The 23,672-nt window shown below is 33.9% G+C and overlaps 1 protein-coding gene across 1 annotated transcript in view; it reads left to right on the top strand.

Annotated features, from left to right (window-relative positions):
• LOC145295977 (rab GDP dissociation inhibitor alpha-like) overlaps nucleotides 1–17,716 on the top strand; it is a 171,077-nt gene extending 153,361 nt beyond the window's left edge. Inside the window, exons 9-11 of the mRNA XM_080141916.1 lie at nucleotides 3,263–3,407; nucleotides 4,853–4,907; nucleotides 16,181–17,716. Of these exons, the coding sequence (XP_079998042.1) occupies nucleotides 3,263–3,407; nucleotides 4,853–4,907; nucleotides 16,181–16,321 (341 nt within the window). The 3' untranslated portion in view covers nucleotides 16,322–17,716. The remainder of the gene's footprint in view (nucleotides 1–3,262; nucleotides 3,408–4,852; nucleotides 4,908–16,180) is intronic.
• The last annotated feature ends 5,956 nt before the right edge of the window (nucleotides 17,717–23,672 follow it).

The raw sequence follows: 23,672 nt of genomic DNA, 5'->3' as shown, positions 1-23,672 counted from the left end.
TTCACCATTCATTCTTCTAGGAGACTTTAACTGCCACAGTACGTTATGAGGATGTGAAGTCACAAACTCAAAAGGAAACAAAATTGAACAATTAATTAACAAAAATAACTTGTGCCTTCTCAATCAAAAAAATCCCACATACTTAAATCCAACAAACAGATCAACTAGTGCCATTGATCTTACCATGTGTGATCCATCAAGCTTCTTGGATTATACATGGAGCACTTACGAATAACCCTGTGGAAGTGATCACTTCCCTATTATAATCAATTACAGTAACTCCATCCAAAACCACATACTCAGGTAGAACACAAACAAAGCCAACTGGGCCGAATTTAAAGAACTTTGTTCACTAAAATTAACAGAACATCAAATCCAAACAATAGAAGAATTCATGGAAGTACTCATAATAATAGCCAAAAAATGCATACCCAAAAATTCTCCTTCTGGAAAAACAAAACAAACCATGGTTCAATCCAGAATGTAAAACGGCCATTAGACAGAGAAAGGCAGCCTTAAGAAAATTTAAAAAACAACCCACAACGAACAACTTAATAGAATGCAAACACCAAAGAGCTAAAACTCGAAAAACAAAACTTCAAAAAACTGAATTCATAAAAAACTTCAAAAAACTGAATTCATAAAAAACTTCAAAAAACTGAATTCATAAAAAACTTCAAAAAACTGAATTCATAAAAAACTTCAAAAAACTGAATTCATAAAAAACTTCAAAAAACTGAATTCATAAAAAACTTCAAAAAACTGAATTCATAAAAAACTTCCTAACAGACAGATCTTTCCAAGTTCGCATAGACTCAACTTTATCAGACCCACAAAATCAAGGAGTGCCGCAAGGCAGCATATTATCAACAACTATCTTTAACATAAAAATCAATAACATTATAAAAGAACTCTCTCCTGATATACATAGCTCCTTATATGTAGATGACTGCTCAATCAGCTACAGATCTAAATACACTCACACTATTGAAAGAAAACTACAACATAACAAATAAAATTAATAAATGGGTAACTAAAAATGGTTTCAAATTCTCCAAAACTAAAACAAAATGCATCCATTTCTGTAACCAACGCAAACTCCACCCTGACACAGCCTTACAGATTGAAGGTGAAAAAATTCCAGTCGTAAATGAACACCAGCACCTGGGAATCATTTTTGACAAAAAACTAAATTTCATTCCACACATCAAAACCAAATGTAATAAAGCATTATAACTCCTACGAGTCATTGCCCATACAGATTGGGGAGCTGACAAGAACACACTACTCAAACTTAATTAGATCAAAAATAGATTATAGTAGCTTCATATATCAATCCACCAGAAAGTCATATCTAAAAACACAATATGCCACTCCGGACTAAGACTAGCACTAGGAGCATTTCCAACCTCCCCTGTAGAAAGCCTGTATGCAGAAGCACATGAAACTCCTCCAATGCTCAGAAATCAAAACCTTGGTCTAAAATACTTCACAAAACTTACAGCCAACCCCACAAACCCAGCACACAATAGCACTTTAAATCCAAACCGTAAACACCTTTTCGACCAAAAAGAAAACGTAATCAAAACCTTGGACTTGGAATAAAATCGATTTCCAAAGAAGCAAGTCTACCCATAACTAAAATTCATGAAACTGTCCTACTCAAAACCCCTCCCTGGAAAATCGTATCCCCTAACATCGACTTAAGTTTAAGTAAATATGAAAAGAAACATACTCACCCAATAACTTATCATGATGATCTCGATAAAATCAAAGAAAAGTATTCAGACCACACACACATCTATACAGATGGGTCTAAACAAAATAACGCAACAGCCAGTGCAGCAATACTCAATAAATCAATCAAAAAAACAATCAAACCTCCAAACCAAAAGAAACCTCAATCTTCAGTGCTGAAATACATGCTCTAATCCTAGTTCTCAAACTCGCCTCCAATAACAAAAAAAAAAAAAAATTTATAATCCTTTCAGACTCCCAATCTACTCTAAAAGCAATTAAAAATAAAAAATTGACAACCCCCTAATCGCAAAATTACTCCAAAAATTAACTGAACTAAACAGTAAAAAAGAAATCATTTTCTGCTGGATACCGAGCCATTCCGGTAGGTAATGAATTAGCAGATTCTGCAGCGAAAAACGCCTTAAATCTCCCAATCGATGCAAATTTTAAAATTCCATACATAGATCTAAAAAGACGTATCAACGCATATACAACAGAGAAATGGCAAACCTACTGGAATGAACACCCTAACAATAAACTTCACAAAATCATGCCAAAAAACAAGAACAAAATACGAAACTAAACAGAAAAGAAGTCAAACTAACAAGAATAAAAATAGGCCATACTCACTTAACCCACTCATATCTCCTAAAAACAAGAAAGCCAACCCATCTGTATACCTTGTCAAACACCACTCACAATCAAACATATTAATTGAATGTACTGATTTTGGAGCAGTAAGAAATCGATTCTACAAAGAAAACAATATTAAACAATCCCCACACCATATCTTAAAAAAAATTGGCCTTTATAAAAAAATTTAAAAAGAACCCTTTATACAACGGTCCTGGATATGACCTAAAACTATATCTGATGGTGAGGCCCCAGCTTGCAGGTCTTGTGGAGCCACCCTTTAATTGCCATTGCTCCCAGGTCCACTCTGACCCGGAGTGGTAGTACCTGTTAGGGTCCCAACTATGGGCTAAATAGAATCCGACTAAAAAAAAAAAATATATATATATATATATACTCCATTAAAAGTTGCTCCTCAAAATAACTAGATTCAGCATTAAATAACCTGAAAAAGGTTGATATGCCGTAAAACAAAAACAACCAGCCAACCATAAAAATCCATCTTAATTTAAAGGCTACATCTTCTCTAATTATGAAGAGTTAAGTTGGGGAATAGTGTGTTCCTTTTTTGTTTGATTGGACTTTTGAATGTATTGCCTTTATTTTTCAGAGATCAAATTCAGTGTTGTAGCTAATCCTCTACCCTCTCTTCTCCATTCTGGGGTCACTTCTTCCATAAATAATTTTTAATGACAGAGAAAACGAGAGATGCTACAAATACACATCATGGATGCATTTGAGTGTTGGTATTACCTTTAAAGGATGTTTGATTCTCTTGATTTTTTGAATGTTTGGAAGTGATTTTTAAAAAGATTGATTAGTTAAAATTCATTCTTTAAACCCAAATGGAACTGATGCATATCTCTGATGGCTCTATTCTCTGTTTCAGATATTTATATATGCTGTGTATCTCATGCTCATAATGTAGCTGCAAAAAACTTTTTCTTGGCGATTGTCAGTACAACAGTAGAGACTGATAAACCTGAAGAAGAACTTACCATTGGTTTGAACCTCCTTGGCAGTATCAAACAAAAGTAAATATTTTTTTACATTTTATAAACTTTGTACATTTTGAAAAACATTTATAGTTATGTAGTTCTGAGTAGTTTTGTGCTGAGGTCCCAATTTGATTCACACCTAACAAAATTTTCTCGTTGAACAAAAAAACACTATTGGTAACAAATGTGTCTAACAAAACTAAATTTTAAGATACTTTTCCTCTTGTATTCCTGTCACCATATTCATTTCCTTCATGAACATGTTCAAAAACACCCAAGGCCATTCCCACATGACCATTCAGATCTCCTACCACAAGTATTTTCGGTACTTTTACGGTTTAAAGAGATGAAAAAATGAAAATATCGAGGAAAAAAGGTTATAGTGTACATATCTGCTATGGAATGAAGTTCTCCAAGAAAAAAAAATTTTCACTTTATTTCATCAAGTAGGTGTTTTTTGTTTTTTTTTGTTTTTTTTTTTTACAGCGAAAAAACAATTTATGATATTGAGCAAAAGGTTCAATTTTTTAGGAAGAAAAGCCAGTATTAAAGATGAGAATGGAGTGTAGGCGCTTATCTCCCTGTAGTTTTCAAAAAATTCAAAGATGGCTACCTTCAACGTGATGGCATAAAAATGTGTTTTTCTGCTGTAAAAAAAAACACTACTTGATAAAATTCAGTGAAATTTTTTTCCAGAGGTCTTCAGTTCCAGACGGATATGTATAATATAACCTTTTTTTCTTTTTTTTTTTTTTTCTCAATATTTTCATTTTTTAATGTCTTGATTAAACTGTACAAGTACCATATTTTCTTCTCATTAAGCCTTTTCTAAAACTAATCTTTCACATATTTCTCAATGTGATGCTTAAACCTATATGGCTGAGGAAAAAATGTATCATCTTCAATTTGATTAATATCAATCACTTTATCTAGCTGCAATAAAAATATGTACACCATCTACTTTCCATATCCAATTCAAAACAGTTTATATCCACAATTTTTTTATGATCATTTTAACATATTTATTTCCCTTAGGCTTGGACACAATACATCTTTTTGCAAGAAACTTAATATCTCCTCACCTTCCTCACAAGCTTTCAACATTCAAACTGAAGTTTGAAAACTTTTGAAGAGCTTTCATTGATTAGAGCAAAAGTTTTATAGGTTGGATGCCCTTCTCAATGGTCTTATTGTGATACTGTATTGCCCACTAAGACATTTCATGTTTTTTAATTTATCAAAAATATTCACTGGTTCTACCTACTGTGGAGTCTAACTTTTCTTGGGAATATATCAAGGACATATTCCAATAGCTACAGAATTGGTATACTTGCACAGTTTCAGATTTAGTAGTCAAAAATTAGTTGTTCAGCCTTTTATTCCTTGGCAGGATTTACCCTTAACACAAAGGATAGATTTCTGATCAAAGATGAAAAAAAAAGAAATAATTTTTTTGCTAATATTTTATTTTCTATTTTCAGGTTTGTTAGTGTTAGTGACCTTTTAGAGCCAATAGATGATGGTTCCCAAAATCAAGTAAGTCTCTTTTTCATCCTATTTATTGCATTCATTTTAGTGTTTTTTGTTTTCTTACATAAGTGAAATTTAAACATTTTAAAACCAAATCACTTAAAGGATTGTTTTTATACAAGAATAAGTCTGAATGAGTAAATATAAAATAACATTTTAAACAAAATAATTAGTTTATGAAAAAGATGAGCAACACATTAATCATTTGTTCTGTTGATTGATTCAACCATATTCGTTTGGTACAGTTCTGCATAACATAATTAGGATCTTACTGAATTAGGATTATTCTCTCTCAAATCATCCAAATTTGTTTATTTAATAAACTATATCTATAATCGTATTGGTAGACAGGTAAGATCACTGAAAGGACGATTATTCTGATCAGTATTTAGATGAGTGAATATTAAGGAATACCAGGTGCCCTATAGAAAACCTAATCATAGTCACTTTGTCAAAACCAAAAAGCTGGCTACAAATCTACTAATATAACAACCACTTGGAAGCATTTTGATCTGGATCAATGACATGTCTGTTTCACATTTTGATATGATTATTGAAAAATATTTTTAAAAAATCTTAATATTTTTTATACACATACATGAAGATTGAAGCAAAGAAAACAAACCTGAAGTGCCTGAAGCAGAGATAATACTTGGCATGATAAAACAAAAGCTAAACGGCTTTCAGAACTACAAAACGCCTGGTATAGACAATCTATCCAATTTTTGGCTTAGATGACTAACCGCAGTTGCTTTAACAGACTATTGAGGATAGAGGTCATGCTAACATGGTTTTTAAAAGCCTCTTATCGAAAACTAGTGAAACACAATACCTATTAAAAAAGATCCATCTCACTACTACTTACAATCTCTTCACTGGCCTGATTGCTAACAGCATCTATTAATACCTCTCCTCTGGAGCATACTTAAAAAAAACAAAACAAGTAGAGTGTAGGAAGAGGTGTTTAAGCACTAAGGACCGGTTATTAATCAATTAGATCATCCTTGATGACTGTAAGAAGAGACAAAGAAACCTAAGTATGGCATGGATTGATTACCAAAAGCTATATGATAGTGTGCCTCACACATGGCTGCTGAAGTGCCTAGATTTATATAAAATCCATCCAGCAATCAAAGCGACCATGGCTGTAAATATAAAAATGTGGCAATCATGACTAATGGAACAGTAAAAATTCCTAACATCAAGATCAGAAGAATCTTTCTATCTTTATTCTTTGGCCTGATGACAGACTTGTTAAACAAATTACTCAATAAAAACTGGTGTACATCTGAACCAAGGCTGTCAGCAAGACCCAAACAAAAGAGTCAATCATTTGCTCTTCATATATGACCTCAAGCATTATGCTAACTCAGATGCTGACTTAAGTTGACTCTTGCAGGTTGCATATAACTTCTCCAGAGATATTGGAATAAAGTTTGGTTTTGACAAATCTGATTAGTGCTGCATCAGAGCTGGGTCCAAATGCAAAACATACAACTCGACTGACATCAAAAATACAGCAAAAATACAAATGCCTTGGCATAGAAGAGAATGATTCAATTCAGCATGCCAAGATGAGAGAAACAATTGGCAGTCAATATGTGTGCTGCGTAAGGAAAATCTGTAAAAATGTTGACACTGTACAAAATAACATACAGAAACCAGTGTCTGCCTAGGCTGTATCTACCCAGAGTAGCAGAGATTGATAGCATCATTTGATTATCGTGAGCACTGGACAATATATGATCTCCCAAAATCCAAACATCACAAAACAAAAGCCAACATAACAACCTCCATCACAAAATTGGCCAAACATTTTGGACAAGACTATTTTACCAATTGGTTTTAAACTATAAAAAATTGTAGGTTGTATTTACATTATTTTTTGAACGTCACTTAAGCACATGGGCCTACATGATTGACTTATTTTGTTACTCTCCTGAGGCTATCAGTAAAATGTCTTGTGTGCAACTAATAGTATACAATTATTAGCATAGTATTTTTAACATTTATTAAACAATCTTAAAAGGCCACCATTGGACTGGTGCTATCAGATCAGGCTGTTTATTGGCTTCCTGAGACGAAATGCACCTACATCGATTTTCTGTTTTTGTTTTCTATTCTCCTTTGTAAAACTTTATTATGTTCTGCAAAAATAAAAACAAAAACAACAGCCCCCCCCTTTCCACGCTCCTTTCTTTCTCTATCCCTACTACCCAACCCCGTCAGTGGGGCATAAGAATACACCGACTGCCCCCCTGCAGAGAGTAAAAACCTCTCAATGTGGCCACCTGTTGGCTCTGGGTGGCAACCCGTAATGCCTAGGAAAGGGATCCTGGTGGCTGAGTAACTGATACCTAGGGAAAACAAAGGTATCGGTTGCAACACTCCACTTTGGCCTTGTACTGGGCTAGACGGGCGGTTGGACTGGCCCGATCCAATCAATCGGCTGGTCACGTCAAGCTCTAAACCTGACTAACATAACAAGAAAATCCACTCGCACTCCCCACCTTTTTACAATAAACAGATTTAGAAAGTGGTGGCTCATGGGTCAATCAACTCGCTGGTCAAATGTACTTATCACGGCTGAAAACAAATATTACTAAAAAGAGGCTTTTGAAAAAAAAAAAAAAATTTTTTTTTAGTAAAAATGGACGAACTACAGGTGCTTAGGTCCACCAGCAAGATGAGTGAGTATACCTCAAGTGTATCCCTGTTGCTGTTGGGGCGAATGCCCCCCCCCCCCAACACTTCCCATATAGGGCTCCGGGGTGGGTGGGGAGTACGAGAGAAGAAAAATTACGAACTACAAAAATGGCCCACTATAAGCCTCAAAAAAGAAGTCATTCAGAAGTTTCTGATCTGACTAGCTCAGACTCAGAAATTGAAATAAAAAATAAACCTTCCCGAGATTTTTTGTAATAGAAACAATTGAAGGAGAACAGGTAACAAAAATGTCTCCTTTCAAAATAGAAAGAATACTATCAAAAGGAATCAAATCAGAAACTGTAAAAAAAACAAAAAAATGGCACTGTTAATCGAAATAACAAACCAGAAACAAGCAATTGAAATTTACAAATGAAAACTTTTCGATGATCGAAAAATAAAAACCTACCCCCACAGAACATTAAACACTAGCAAAGGTGTAATCAGGTGCCCCGAACTAACCCTGTGTCTCTTAGAAGAAACAAAAAATAATCTTAAAAATCAAAACGTCATTGATATCAAAAGAATTCAGATAAAAACAAGATCCGGCGAAATCATAGACACAAACACTTACATAGTAACATTTGATACTCCTCAAATACCTAACAACGTAAAAATAGGATATGAAAAAATAAACACTGAAATTTACATACCAAGCCCATTCAGGTGTCACAATTGTCAACGATACAGGCACCATAAAGATCGATGTACATGACCACCAACTTGCATGAGATGCGGAGACAAAGAAACACATACTGATTGCTAAAACGCACCAAAATGCGTCAATTGCCATCAAAATCATAGCGCAAACTCAGAGGAATGGAAAAAAAAAAAAAAAAGAAACTCCGAATAAAATACACCAAAAACATAAGTTTCCAAGAAGCCCGTAAACTAGCAGAAAACACAAAATACTCTGAGATAACAAAAAGAAATACACAGCCTAACCTTGAACCAAATAATACAGCAAAAACAAACACCCAAATTGAAGTATTCATGAAATTACTCGACGAAATGAGAGAACAAATAGAAGACTTAAAAAAAAAACATGAAACAAACCATCACAGAAAGTAAAGATTTTTTAAAGAATATAACCGAAATAAAACAAAGTCCCCAAACTAAAACTCTACCACAAAAACCTATTAAACTCCAAACAACAGCATCCAAAGAAACAACCCCTACGACAGAAAAAATAAAAAATAAACAGACCCCAAAAGAACCCCACAAGACCGTTACCAATAAAAGCAAAATAAACAGATCCCGGTTAACCCCTAGATCAGGACCCCACCACCCACCACGACCCCATTCGCGATCTGGAACCCGAAACACCTAAGCAAACATCAAAACTATGGATGTAGACATAAACATCAACAGTCCAAAACCAGAAAAAGACAAACCATGGCTCATAAAATAATTCAATGGAACATAAGAGGAACAAAACCCAACTTTGAAGAAATATTACTCCTTATAAAAACTTTCTGCCCTGCTATAATTGCTCTACAAGAAACCCACCTAAAAGAAGATAATACAATTAATATAAAACACTACTGCTCATATAACTACATAAACAAGAATTCAAACATAGCTACAGGAGGATCATCACTACTTATAAACAAAAACATCCCACACAGTGAAATAAACCTAAAAACAAACATGCAAGCTGTTGCAATGACCGCAACATTCCATAAAACAATAACATTCTTTTCACTATACATCCCACCAAGTGAAAGAATAAAAGAAACTGAACTAAATGCCCTAATCCAACAACTACCAAAACCATTCATACTAATGGGGGACCTAAACGGCCACGACAAACTATGGGGTAGTACAAGAAATGACAAACGTGGTAAAATAATCGAAACGCTACTTAAGCAAAATCAATTATGCCTACTCAACACCAAAGAAAATGCATATCTACACACAGCAAGAGGCACTCTCTCAGCTATTGATTTAGCAATTTGCGACCCAACTCTATTTATGGACTACAACTGGAAAATACATGATGAGACATGCGGAAGCGACCACTACCCAATTATACTAGAAAACAAAAACCCAGAACCAGACGACAAACCCTCCCATTGGAATTTAAAAAAGGCAAACTGGGAAAAATTCCCAAACTCCTGCAAATCTAGACTGATACCAGAAGCAAACATCCAGACTGAGGATCACATAATATATTTCAACAATACACTCTTTTCCATTGCAAAAGAAAACATACCAAAAAGTTCTCCTCGTACAAAAGTCAACAAACCATGGTATAACAAAGAATGCCAGGAAGCAGTGAGAATGCGACGTGCCAAACTAAGAAAATTTAAAAAGAATCCAACTAAGGAAAACGTAGATCAATTTAAAAACAGCAGAGCAAAAGCAAGAAAAATTATCAAAGAAGCAAAAAGGAACACCTGGAAAAACTTTGTATCAAAAATAAATGAGAACACCAAAATCAAAAAAGTATGGGAGATGGTAAGGAAAATATCTAATTTAGCTTATGTGCTTCCGAGTTGCACTTGCTTACACCACTGCATTTATATTTGCCCTCTATCGGCCCCACAACAGCGGAGTTACTATCTTTAAGGGCATATCTGAGAAAATAGACGATATCCTGTCTGCACACCCCCTGGCTAACATCCACACTTCAACGTCCATAACATGGAATGCCTGACCGATTTTGCCATTGCTTATGACCTCACTCAGATTGTTCGCGAGCCCACCCATGTGCCCGATACTGCAGGTCAATATGCAAGCCTCCTAGACCCTTTTCTCTCAACTTCCCCTGTTCATGTTCCGTTCTTTCTCCTTTAGGATCCTCCGACCACTCCGTCGTATCAGTTAAGATAAAAATGAAATGTAATAAGTCCCCAGACGTACCCCTCCACCGTACTGTATACCGATACTCCATGGCTAACTGGGATAGCTTCCGTACATTTATATCTGATCTACCTCTGCATTCCATGTTTAAAAAGGATGTGTCCTCTATAGTATCAGACCTGACCAAATGGTTAATTGTAGGCATAGACCGATTCATACCATCTAAAAAAAATTCCAACAAAAACCTACAAGCCAGCCATGGTTCTCCCCAGAATGTGCTGCTGCCATCGCACACAGAAATCACTTTTTCCATAGCTACCAACATAATAGATGCACTGAGACTAAAGCTGCTTTCAGGACTGCCAGCAGCCACTGTAAAAGAGTAATAAAAAATACAAGAGAGCTATATGCCCAGTCTGTTAAATCCAAAGTAGCTGATCATCGGCTTGGTTCCCACCAGTTTTGGCAAATAACAAATAGGATCCTGAACAGAAGTGTGCGTTCTATCCCAACCATTATCAACGGACCAGAGGTCATCTCGTCAGCTTCAGACAAGGCCAAAGTATTTGCCAAGAACTTTGCAGCTAATTCTACCCTATGCAACGAAGGCCATCAACTCCCCATATTTCCTCCTATAACACAGAATACGCTACAAATATCTGTGCATGAGGTCGCCAAGCTAATCAAGAACCTTGATTCCTGTAAAGCTACTGGCCCTGACGGCATCCCAATTATAGTGTTAAAAAATTTCAACCAGAACTTGCTCCCATACTTGAGAAACTGTTTAAACGATGCCTTAAGGAGAAATGCTTTCCAACACCCTGGAAAACCTCATCAGTATGCCCTGTATTTAAGAACTGAGGTGATGTCATCTCCCTCTCAGTATAGACCAATAAGTCTCCTGTGTGTCATGAGTAAGTTGCTGGAATTCATAGGGAAGTGGTCAACCACCTCAGCAGAAATAACCTTCTTAGTGACACGCAATATGGTTTCCGTGCTGCAAGATCTACCGCAGATGTGCTAACGGTTATATCTCATAGGGTTAGTGAATCTCTTGACAAAGGCCTCCTTTCCAGGGCAATTGCTCTTGACATATCAAAGGCCTTCGACAAGGTATGGCATAAAGGCCTACTTCTCAAGATCTCCAGCTACAGTATAACTGGAAATATCCTCTCTATCATTAAATCATTTCTCTCTGATAGGCTCATAAGAGTAGTGGTTGATGGACAAAAATCAGAGGCCTGCAGTATTATTGCTGGAGTCCCTCAAGGGTCCATCCTGGGCCCAACTCTCTTCCTGATCTACATCAATGATCTCCCTAAACACATACTTAAATCATTCGTTGACATCTATGCTGATGACACGAACATCTACGGCAACACATCAAAGGCTGTAAATGACAAAGCTCTCTCTGATTCTCTCTCCTCTGATCTCGAACGAGTGGTTCAGTGGGGAAGACTTGGCCGGTTACCTTTTAATGCATCTAAAACCAAACTCCTATCTTTACATCATCAACGCTCTGATCCTCATCTGGCATCAATTGAAATGGATGGCTCTCGTCTAGGAGAAGCCCCATGTTTTGAAAGCTTCTGGGCTTGACCATCACTCATGATCTGAAATGGAACACATACATCAAATCTGTTGCCAAGGTCGCTGGAAAGATGGTAGGATTCTTCTACCGCTCCAGAAGATATCTCACTACTGATGCAATTCTCTATCTATATAAAAGCCAAGTGCGTCCAAGGATGGAATACTGCTGCCATATCTGGGCAGGAGCTGCTAAAAACAGCCTATCTGCCTTGACAGAGTACAAAATAGACTTCATAGCTTAGTGGGGATGCCCTTTTTCTCTTCCCTGCAACCTCTCTCCCACAGAAGAGACATTGCAAGCCTATCTTTGTTTTATCGTTATTTCCATGGCAGGTGCTTGTCTGAACTGCAATCTCTGGTCATCCCCTCACCAATCTTTTACGAAAAGCACCCGTCTAACTGAATCCACTGTCAAAAACCTTCCCCACTCTTTATCTATGCCTAAATCAAAATGTAGATTCCATGAGCAAAGCTTCTTTCTTAGAACTGCACGCCTGTGGAACTCTGTTCCGTCTGCCTGCTTCCCTCCTGACTACAACTTGGATGTCTTCAAGTCCAACATAAACAAATTCCTAATGAACCGCCCCCTTAAATAAACACTTTAAATATCCACACTAACGCACTGTACTTATCCCTGAGTGGCTTCCGGGCCTTGATAAGTAGTGAGCAGCTTGTAAAGAAAAAAAAAAAAAAATCTGGGAGAAACAAAGACCCAATCTTACTTGCAATAACATAAAAATTACTAACAAAGAAAATATTGCAAACAAACTAGCTGAACAATTCTCCATAAACTCCTCATCAAAGAAATTCCAAACCTTAAAACAGAACAGAGAAAAGAATTAACTTCAAATCAAAAAACGAAGAACATTACAACCAACCATTCAACAGAACAGAACTAAAAGAGGCAATTCAAAGATCTCATGATACAGCAGTAGGCCCTGACGAAATTCACTATCAATTTCTAAAAAACCTACCAGAACCATCTCTCAACTACCTTTTACAAATATACAACGACATATGGATGAACAATAACATCCTCAAAAACTGGAAAGAAGCCATAGTAATTCCAATACCTAAACCAAAAAGAGACCATTCAGATCCAACAAATTACCGACCCATTGCCCTCACTAGCTGCGTATGCAAGACCTTCGAAAGGATGGTCAGTGAAAGACTAACATGGTATCTTAAAAGCAAAAACCTCATAACAGAATATCAATCAGGCTTCAGAAAAAATAGAAGCCTCATCGACCACCTAATCAGATTGGAAATATTCATCAGAGAAGCTTTTGCCAGGAAAGAACACCTAATAACAATGTTTTTCGACCTAGAAAAAGCATATGACACTACTTGGAAATATGGCATTAAAAAAGACGTGTATGAACTTGGATTTAGAGGCAGAATGCCAGAATTCATTTGCAATCTCTTAAATAATAGACACTTCTAAGGCAACACACTCTCAGCCCAAAAAGAACAAGAAATGGGGGTATCTCAGGGTAGCATCTTATCCGTCTCGCTTTTCAACATAAAATAAATAAAATCATTGAAAACATAAACCCTGGTACTAACTGTGCCCTATACGTGGACGACTTATCTGCTACCGATCAAAATACATAACCACAGCTGAACGAAAACTGCAACTTTGTCTAAATAAAATAAACGAATGGGCCACAGAAAATGGTTTTAACTTCTCAAAAGAAAAAACAAAATACGTCCATTTCTGTAAACTCCAAAGAACTCCTCATGATCCCATCCTAAAACTGGATAACAATATCATCCCTGTCATTGAACAACACAAGTACCTGGGTTTAATATATGACAGGAAACTGACCTTCATACCTCACATAAAAAATCTAAAAACAAAATGTCACAAGGTCATTAAACTGATCAAAGTCCTAGCCCACACTGACTGGGGTGCTGACAGAACCACACTACTTAAACTATACCGTTCCTTAATAAGATCCAAGCTGGATTATGGATGCTTCATATATGGGGCAACCAGAGAATCATATATAAAAGAACTAAACACAGTACACCACCAAGGTTTAAGACTGGCTCTCGGAAACTTCACCACTTCACCAGTGGAAAGCCTATACACTAACGAACCTCCACTGACACTTAGAAGGAAAAAAACTAGCCCTTCAATACTGCTTAAAACTCTCATCATGTCCATCAAACCCTGCAAACAATTGTTTTCCACCCACAACACACAAGCTTCTTCAATGGGAGAGAAAATATCAAACCATACAGCCTACTCTGTACAGAAGCCCAAATAGATATCACAGAAATCCAGGTTTCCCTTAAACCAATTGGCTAATTAAACAGCCATCGATAAATTTAAAACTCAAGAATGTAACAAAATCTTCTAAATCCAACACACGTCCCCTAACAACTTCAATAATATATTAGAACAATATCAAAACTGGACACACATCTACACAGATGGCTCCAAAGAACTAAGCAAAGCTGGAAGTGCAGCCATATCTAACAACATTATACTACAAAAACGTCTCCCAGACAACTGCTCAATTTTTAGTGCTGAATCAACAGCCATAGACCTAGCTTTAGACATCATCCAAAAAAACAAGTCAAACAAATATTTAATATTATCTGATTCACTTTCAGTCTTAACGTCATTATATAACAAAAACTTGAACAACCCCGTAATCATAAACCACCTGGAAAAATCACCTATAAAAAAAGGGGGTTTATCATTCCCACTTACCTCCCTTTAATACACTAATAATCTAAAAATAGGGTCTGTCTAATTAACCAATCAGGGACCCCCGTTTATCGGCTTCGCTTTTAGAACAATAGTCTCTTCCTCTTTTAACCACAGCTCGTCCATGAAGCAACAGGTAGGAAAATTCCTCTCCTAAAATTTTGTGCCTATACGAACATTACAAGAGCCGTCTAATTCTTTAGACGTAAAAGAACTTTATAGTTGGACTTTCTCTAAAGCCGCAAACACAATAAGTTTTGCAAAACTTGTAAATTTTATTGTTTTACTAATTAATACTTTTTTCTATATCCTGTTTTGTGTCGTTAGTGAATCCCTTTATTTCAGTCTGCTCCAACGAACTTCGCTGCAATTCGGAATACAACCTCCATTTGCCAGTATTCACTTTACATCTCCCTCTCCAAAAACACTTACATCGTATTCTGCTGGATTCCCAGCCACATAGGACTCAAAGGCAACGAAAAAGCTGATACAGCAGCAAAAAATCTTTAAAAATGAATATCAGCAATACAAAAGTACCTCACACTGATTACAAACCACTAAGGTGGGAGGAGTCATGGAATGCCTGCAAGAATAACAAGCTTCAGCAGGTGAAGCCCAACCTCGGGGAAAAGAATGGAGAGCGGGACCTCTAGCTGGGAGAAGGCAGGAAGAGAAACAGTAATGACAAGACTTCAAATAGGACACACCAGGATCACTCTCTCGTATCTGTTAAAAGATATTCTGTGTGTCATGTCATGAGCTTTACATGATGAAACATATCCTGATAGACTGCGTGGATTTCCAGCAGATACGAATGATGTACTACCGTGAAGGTAGTCTAAAAGATCTTTTTCACAGAATGGACCCCGGCAATATCCTGAAATTCCTAAGAGAAACAAGATTATATAACAAGATCTAAAACCCTAATAAACAACAAACAAACATAAGCAAATAACCACTTCAGAAAAACCTAAAACTCAAATAACAAACAAAATACAACCAAACAACCTTTCCAGCAAAATCAAATTACCTAATAAACAACAAACAAACATAACAAAATAACCTCCTCGGCATTAAATGACCCACAAAGGTTGATATGCTGGTTAAATAACCCAGCCATCCACCATTGGATCTATTGTCTAGGTGCTCTCATCTGTGGAAGAATGCTAACAGAGCTAACCAGGTTTTGCACTCAATTCGTGTCCCCTTTTGTGGGATAGTTGGATTATCCAAATTAAATTGGGTTTGTTTTTAACTTTGGCTTTATTTTCTTTAGCTTATTTCCTTTGATCTTGTGATATCCTCCCTTGGCCATGACAATCTTGTTTGCTTATTAAATCTTTTGAAAAGACCATTACATTTTTTATTTATCAATTCACTAATTTTTTGTCATTAAATGACCTCAAATCGATTGATATGCCATAAAATGATATTATTTGTATAATTTTTTTTCCTTCAGATATTTATCTCTAAATCATATGATGCCACAACCCATTTTGAGACCACTTGCATTGACGTCTTGGACATCTTCAAACGGGCCACAGGAGATGATTTTGACTTTTCCAAAGTCACACATGCTAACATGGATGAAGAACAATAAGGAATTATGCTGGTGCTGTTTCTTTCTTCCTCTCCTCCTCCAGGTGGCAAGAGAGCATTGTTGCTGTTGTCATCTTTGAAACCTAAGGTGTCTCTAATTGTTGATATAATTTATGCAGCCTCGTCTTTACTCCCTCTTTTCTGTGACACCCTTCTCCATCTACAATCCAATTTTTTTTGTTTTTAGATTTTTTCTTTTCTGTCCATCTCAGTAGCTTTACCAGCTAGTCCAAATCATTAGGCTTTTGACATGCTTGTTCATACTTGTTTGATCGCCGCTCATCTTGTGATGTCCTTAGATTAAATCTAGTCTATTCCCCCCTTCTCTCGCAGATGCTTTGGTGTTTGATATGCAGCACCTTCTGCTCCCCTCCCCTATTTCAAGGAGGCCGTACACTATTACAGCAGAGCAAAAATTGTTAGGTAATTCTAGAAAATCAAAATTAAATCAACTTTATTTTTATTTGAAGAATTTTTCTTAAAATAATTCTTCAAATTGCCTTTTTACTGGAGATGTGGCTGAATTTCAAAATGTTCCTGAAAGATGTATATCTGTCTAGCTTTGCTACTTTAAATGAACCAGGTTCGTTTTCTAACATACCCTTTTAGTTGTTCTCTTTACTCATTCCCTGCACTGTTAATCTTTCATTAGGACTATTAAAGATCTATTGTTAAAATGTTTTAACTTATCCTCTCCCCCACTATCACTGTTCTCAATTTTCCTGAATTAAGAAAAATTTAAATGCCTTCAGTTTTTCCAATATTTTTAATCTTTTAATGAATCATGTGACTTTAAGTTCTTCGAGTGCATTCCCTTATGTACATGATGATATGAATTTTTGGTGTTTGGCCAGAACATCCATGGAAAAACAAAAAACTGTATGATGTACGTACCTGTGACAGAAAAACAATATTGTACACACAAAAAAAAAATCACCTAAATTGATCAGGTAGCTTTTATGGCTAAACTATAGGGAGATTTTTGTGATGCCATCTTGAAAACAGTCTGAAGGAAGAAAGGAGATAACCCCAAAAAAAGTCCAAACACAAGATATTAAAAAACCATTCTTAACATGGGGTATCAGGAAAAAAATTTATTTAAAAAGGATTTTTTTCTTTTTCATTTAAAATAGAAAACTACTTCATCAATTACATTATTTTTTTTGGTGTATATTTTCTTTCTATAATGGGTATATACATCATATAAATTTTTCTTTTTCGTTTTATCATGGAAGAGGAAGTTCTGGACAAGTGGCAGATTTTTATTTGTTATTTTGAGCAAAAAAATAAAATAAAGCAAGAAACACTGTACTTTTTTTTTTTTTTTTTTAATCATAGGACTCTTTGTCCATTGACTAGAAATGCAGGAAATAAAGACAGTATTTAAAAACAAAAATTGTCTTTTTTTTTTTTTTTTTTTTTTTTTTTTTTTTTTTTTTTTTCTCCTATTCTAACTAAGGTAATTATATTTTTTTTGTTTTATTTTTTTTAATCTTTTGAGAGGGTGTGTTTTAACTTGGGGGGGTGGAATTAAGTAAAACCTTTGTTAATTTTTCTTTTTCTTTAAATTAGCTGCCTCTTTATTGGTAAAATAATGCTGTTTTTCATAAAAAATCTAACCCAACCTTTCAAATATTATCATCTATATACTTTATATGTGAAATAAACATTGAATATTTTGAACTCTGTTTAATTTAGAATTGTTAACATTTTGTTAACTTTGCATTCATCCTGACCTTACGTTAGCTTCCCCCTCCCCATTATCCCTACGCCCAATGAGAACAGGCTTGAAAAGAGACAGACTTAAAAAATATTAAAAGTGAAATTTAAAATAAAGAATATGTTTCTGTTATGGTAAATGTCAACGTCTTTGTACTTAAGCTTATTTAGAGTATTTTAAGAGTATTTTTCTTTTTCTTTGTGCTATAGCGTTCTCTGCCTGCCCTCCTTTCTCCTCCCCACACGAGATTAAAAAAAACTTTTAATATAACTTCTTTCCCCTACCCACCTCTTTCTTTTCAATTTGAAGGAAAAAAAATCTGCAGAGTTTTAATTCCTTTCATATAATTTTGAGAAAATTTTAAAAATTTAATGCAATAAAATGTTTCCTATACAGCCCCCCTCTCTCACTCTTTCAACTTTCTGCAGAAAGTATCCCCCCCCCAAAAAAAAAGGTATAAAACAAAACTTAAAAGGTGACTCCAAATTGTCTCTTGTAATGATCGTGATAAAAAGTATGACCACTTTGATCATGTACATATACTTACATTTGGATCTTTGCATGACAATTTCTTGAGATTGTTTTAATAAAAATGCTTTCTTTGAAACCAAATAAAATGAAAATAATTATGTGAAAATAATTTTGATTTCTTTTTGCTGTTTTTAATTTAAAAAAATAAAATAGCTGAAAGTGACAAAACTATCACCAGATCACTGTGATTGCCATAAGTGAACTTGGCCTGATTGTAATACAGCTTTCTAGTAAATTTATTTTTTTATTTACTTTTTTCTTTTAAGTTATCGTTATTTACTCAGAGTAATCATAATTCAGTAAATGCAGTTCAGAACTATTTGAATTATGTAAATATCCCTTGTAGTTTTGTGACAATATCCCTGTCGGGATTGCGTCACTATAAACACAAAACGAGTGATGAATATAGATTAGTTACGTTTTGGGTGGGTGTGTGATACTGTCATCTAGTGTGGGGGACGATTCCTAATTTTTATACGATTCCGATTCCAGGAAAATATTGATTAATGATTCCGATACCAAGTACGATTCCGATTCCTAGGGAATTATTGTTTTGAAATATACCAGGTAGTTTTATGCTTCGGTCGGGTAGTTCCCAAATATGTTCCCTAATTTTGGAAGAGATATTTTATGTCTACACCGTCGTGTTTTGGTTTAAATAAAATTATTATATAGTAAACTAAACGGAAAAATTAGCAAAATTTATTTTAGAGAAAATTTATTTTAAAAAACAAAGAAAATAAAATTTATCCATCAGAGCGAAATCAAATAAAATAGAATTTATATAACAGAACAAAAACAAGAAAATTAGAGAATAAATTAACACTATTCATTATTTTGGTCCTCATAATTAACAGATTTAATGAATTAAATAAAAAAAATATAGCGGAAGAGAAAGAAAATATATAATAATTAAAAAAAGATAAATATTTAATTTAATAATTTATAAATGAGCATGCGTAATGAAAAAAACAATATACCACGTGACATGGCGCTGTAGATACAAAATAACCCTTCCAAAGTTAACTACCATATTTGAGAAATACCATTAATCGAAAGTTTTTGTGTTTTATACCAAAAGGTAGGTATAGCGAAAAGTTACAATTAAAGGAATTTCAAAAACGATTTTTTGTTTGGCTATTGATAGTTGTATTTGTGACGGCAGTTCTTCAGACCTCCATAATTCACAAAGAGTAGTTTACACCTATTGTTTTTTCTTATTGTTGTTTCTAACGTGAAGAATAAGTTTAGCCAAACTAATTTTGAAATAGGGTATATCAAAGGAACACATAAAAATGATACCACTATAAAAAATAAATGAAATACTAGATAAAATTGAGCAAACATAATTACCAAAATTACAGAAAAAGATAAAAAAAAAAACAAACAAAAAATGGTGAAGTTTGTTGAGTGAAATGAATTATTGAAAGAAAATTAATTGAACTAATAGAAATGTTAAATAAAAAAAATGTCACATTTCAATATTTTTTTAATAATTAAATTCTCAGGGTTTGTCGAAATTAAAAATTAAGTGATTTTTTTTTTTTAATTAGACTTCTTTCAAAGCTTGTTACCTTGAAAAATACATTTTAAACCCTGTTTTTTTTTTTTTTTAAATAAATTGAAAAAAAAAACGCAATTAAAACAATTTAATTGATAATTGAAACTTTAAAAACATATTAAACATTGAAAAATTACTTATCTCACAAATTAACATCCAATAAAGTAGATCCAGTCTTCATACAGGAATTCAGTTATAATAAATATATCTTTCCCAAACTTAAAAATTAAATCTTTTTTTTTTTTTTTTTTTAGAGGGAGAGTGCTTTAAAATCGCTGGGGAATGCCGCCTAAAATTTTAAAGAAGTAAATTTTAGGAGTTTAGTGCCTTTTCAAAGACGGTTATCATAATTTATTATCATCATTTAATTTCCTTTTTTCCTCCCCCCCACACCTTTCCACGTGGTTCAGTCGTTAACCAGTTCTCCTGTTGCTGTCAGTCAGCTATCTTTACCTAAGTTTTAATTTCTAGTTAAAAGAATTTTTCATGAATAGAATCAGCATTTTTAAAAATTATTCTTTTAGTTGTATATATTGTATTTACTCTTTGAAGTAAAGGAGGGTTAAAAAAAAATTGGTGACACCTAGATGGTGACTTGGGCAAAAAAAAAAAAAAAAAAAAAAAAAAAAGGACACTGCGATTTCGACCCTCCCTAATAAAATTGCTCTGAGTGACTAGTTGGTAATTTTGCTAAGTCGTGGACTAAAGAGTTAAAAAAAGATTTCAAGAAATTCAACGAATTTTCATTTGGTGCAAATTTAAAAAAAATATATGGAAGTATAAAATATGTTATAATATTTATTTAAAAAATATTTAGAAAAGAATGAAAAACAAACTCTTCTATTATTTTTTTTTTTAATCTTTAATAGTATATTTTGGAAGAATGTTCAATAAAGGAAAAAAGTTATGAGTTTTGAATTACTCTCTGGGTTTTGTGTTCGGGAGTGGGAGTAAAAAATGATCTAAAAATACTGAGACTGCATCAGGAATGCCATCCCATCCATACTGTCATGCAGATCCTTCGAATCATGTCTCTTTCAACAATACATATTTTTAATAATTTTTTTTCTTGCTTGACTTTCTTTATATATATATTACACGAGACATTTTAATCATGATTAAGAAACAGGAAAAAAAAAGCAGGGTACGTTTTACAATACACAGACCCTCGAAAAAAGTAGTTAAAAGCAAATATACAACAAATAAACGATATCATTGTTAATAAAAGTTACTTTTAACTACTTTTTTTCGAGGGTCTGTGTATTGTAAAATGTACCCTGTTTTTTTTTCCTGTTTCCTAATTATGATTAAAATGTAAATGTCTCATGTAAAATAGCTGACGAAAAATTCACTACCGTCTCCTCCATTTTCCCCAAACTCAAACGAGGCTGATATGTGCTTTCATTACAGACTGTCGACATTTTATCATGGAAAAGTTTAAAATGCCATAGAAAGAGTTAATACTTGAAATGTAATAAAAAGCATTTAAAACTACGTAAAATACCAACTTTCTTCAAAGAAAACCAATTAAAAAATATTGCATTTTTATTTTCAATTTAAAAATCTATCAAAATTTTTCTGAAAAAAAAAATGAAGAATGGAACTGGGGGAATTCAACGTCCACCGTAGTTTTAAATGCATGTATTGTAAAACTGTTTGTTTTTTTTTTTCCTGTTTCTTAATCAAGTTGTTTTTATTGAAAATTGGTGACTGGCTATTAAGTGAACGTTTCTCTATAGAGAGAAAAAAGGGCAACTTCCACATGGATTTTTAAGGCAGGTCCGGTAAAAAGGCCAACTTCCGCATGGATTTTTAATGCGGGTCTGGTTCACTACTACGTTGTAATAGAAAACTGAACAAGGCGTGAAAAGTCATAAAAATGTTTAAAAAAATTTTTTTTTTTAATTATCTGATATATAAGTCTCTACTGGATGATATTAACAAGATAAAAGTTCCAAAAAGTGAAAATTATAGAATTTATAAGGGCAGGCGGTGAAAGCCAACGTCTGCCTAAAAAAAGTTAAAAAAAAAAAAAAAAAAATTTATTTTACAAAACCCAAAATGAGATTAGAATTTGGGACCCCATCGCTTCAGTAGGACGTTTTGGTGCCATTTTTACCTACTTATTTACTTGTGCCATTTTTACCGAGCACCACATTTTTGATACTGCGAGAAATACAAACCATGCTGAAATGTTATTATTGAAAAAACTATTCTTTAACTTTTCTGCACTTTCACCTAACAATTTAATGAAAAAACATACCATAAAAATTTAATTCAACTTGGAAATCCCATCTAAAATATAACACGGTACGTACACTGCACAAGCACCAAAGTAAAATCCCAATTCTTGTCGAGTGGTTCCAATATGGGATCGGTTTGCTATAACGTAACTAAAAACTAGCACCCCTTTCAAATGTCAAAATACTTTTGCTTGTTTTTTGTGAGATAATCTGGTAAATGTCCAATCAATAATAATCCACTGTTCTGTTTGGTTTCTTACAGTTTTTCAAAATTGCAAAAAAAAACAAACAGAAAAAAATATAGACGGGGTGATGCTCATTCAGGTATACTCCAAAAATGTATCTAATTGGGTAAAAAAGTAACTTAGTTTGTCTTTAATAACATTTGCTTTTTTGTTTATTGTTTCACCCATTTTTTTGGCATTATTATTCTCAAAGATTATTCAAAAGAAACGTGAAGGTATTGTGCAATTATTATAAGAAAAAATATAAGAAAATTAAAAAGTTATTAGAACTAGAATATAGTTGAAACCACAAAAACAATTTCTTATTTCATTTCATAATTAGCATATTCATTACAAGCACAGACTAGTTAAAATTAAATTAATTTTCAATTCATGAAACACATTTTGACTGTCTTTAAAATAGTTTAAAAGTATACACTTACATTTTTATCTTGGAAAATTTACACTGTCTTTTGTGTGTCTTGTCAGTAGCTGAGAAACGTGAAAACTAAATTGTCAAACGATATGAAAGATACCAATTAGTAGAAATAATTTCTATCTGTAGTTTGGGATTTATGGACTTATATTTATTGCTCTGTACAGACACATGACAAAATGCATAAAGGTGTGAAAACTTTTGAATTCACTAATCCCTTTAATGTCCACTTTACTTGTCACTTTGAAATTGTTAGATTTTTTCACACTTTGTTACCATTGGCTAGCCAATCCCGGAGATATATATATATATATATATATATAATATATATATATATATATATAACGTTTCTTTCTCATTTTTCCACAGTTAAAAAAAATGAAATTTCATCAAATAATTGCAAAAGTACAAAAGTTTTCAATAAAAATCGGCAAAAGATTTTGCAATGACTAATTTTTTTAAGAGTTTATAATATTCTAAAAAAAGATTTTAAATCAAAACTTAAAAATTCCATAATACATAATAAATAAATTCTATTTCCGACTATTTTCGCACCTAAGCTTGTCACCCCTCTATGGCTGTCACCCGATCTGACCGCCCCCCCCCCCAGCTACGCTAGTGGGTATGAGTCCCTGAA

Source organism: Euprymna scolopes, chromosome 2 (genome assembly GCF_053919585.1).
Source record: "Euprymna scolopes isolate OS-2025 chromosome 2, ASM5391958v1, whole genome shotgun sequence".
In the NCBI taxonomy this organism is placed as follows: Eukaryota; Metazoa; Mollusca; class Cephalopoda; order Sepiida; family Sepiolidae; genus Euprymna; species Euprymna scolopes.
This window is presented reverse-complemented; position numbering and strand designations above follow the sequence as displayed.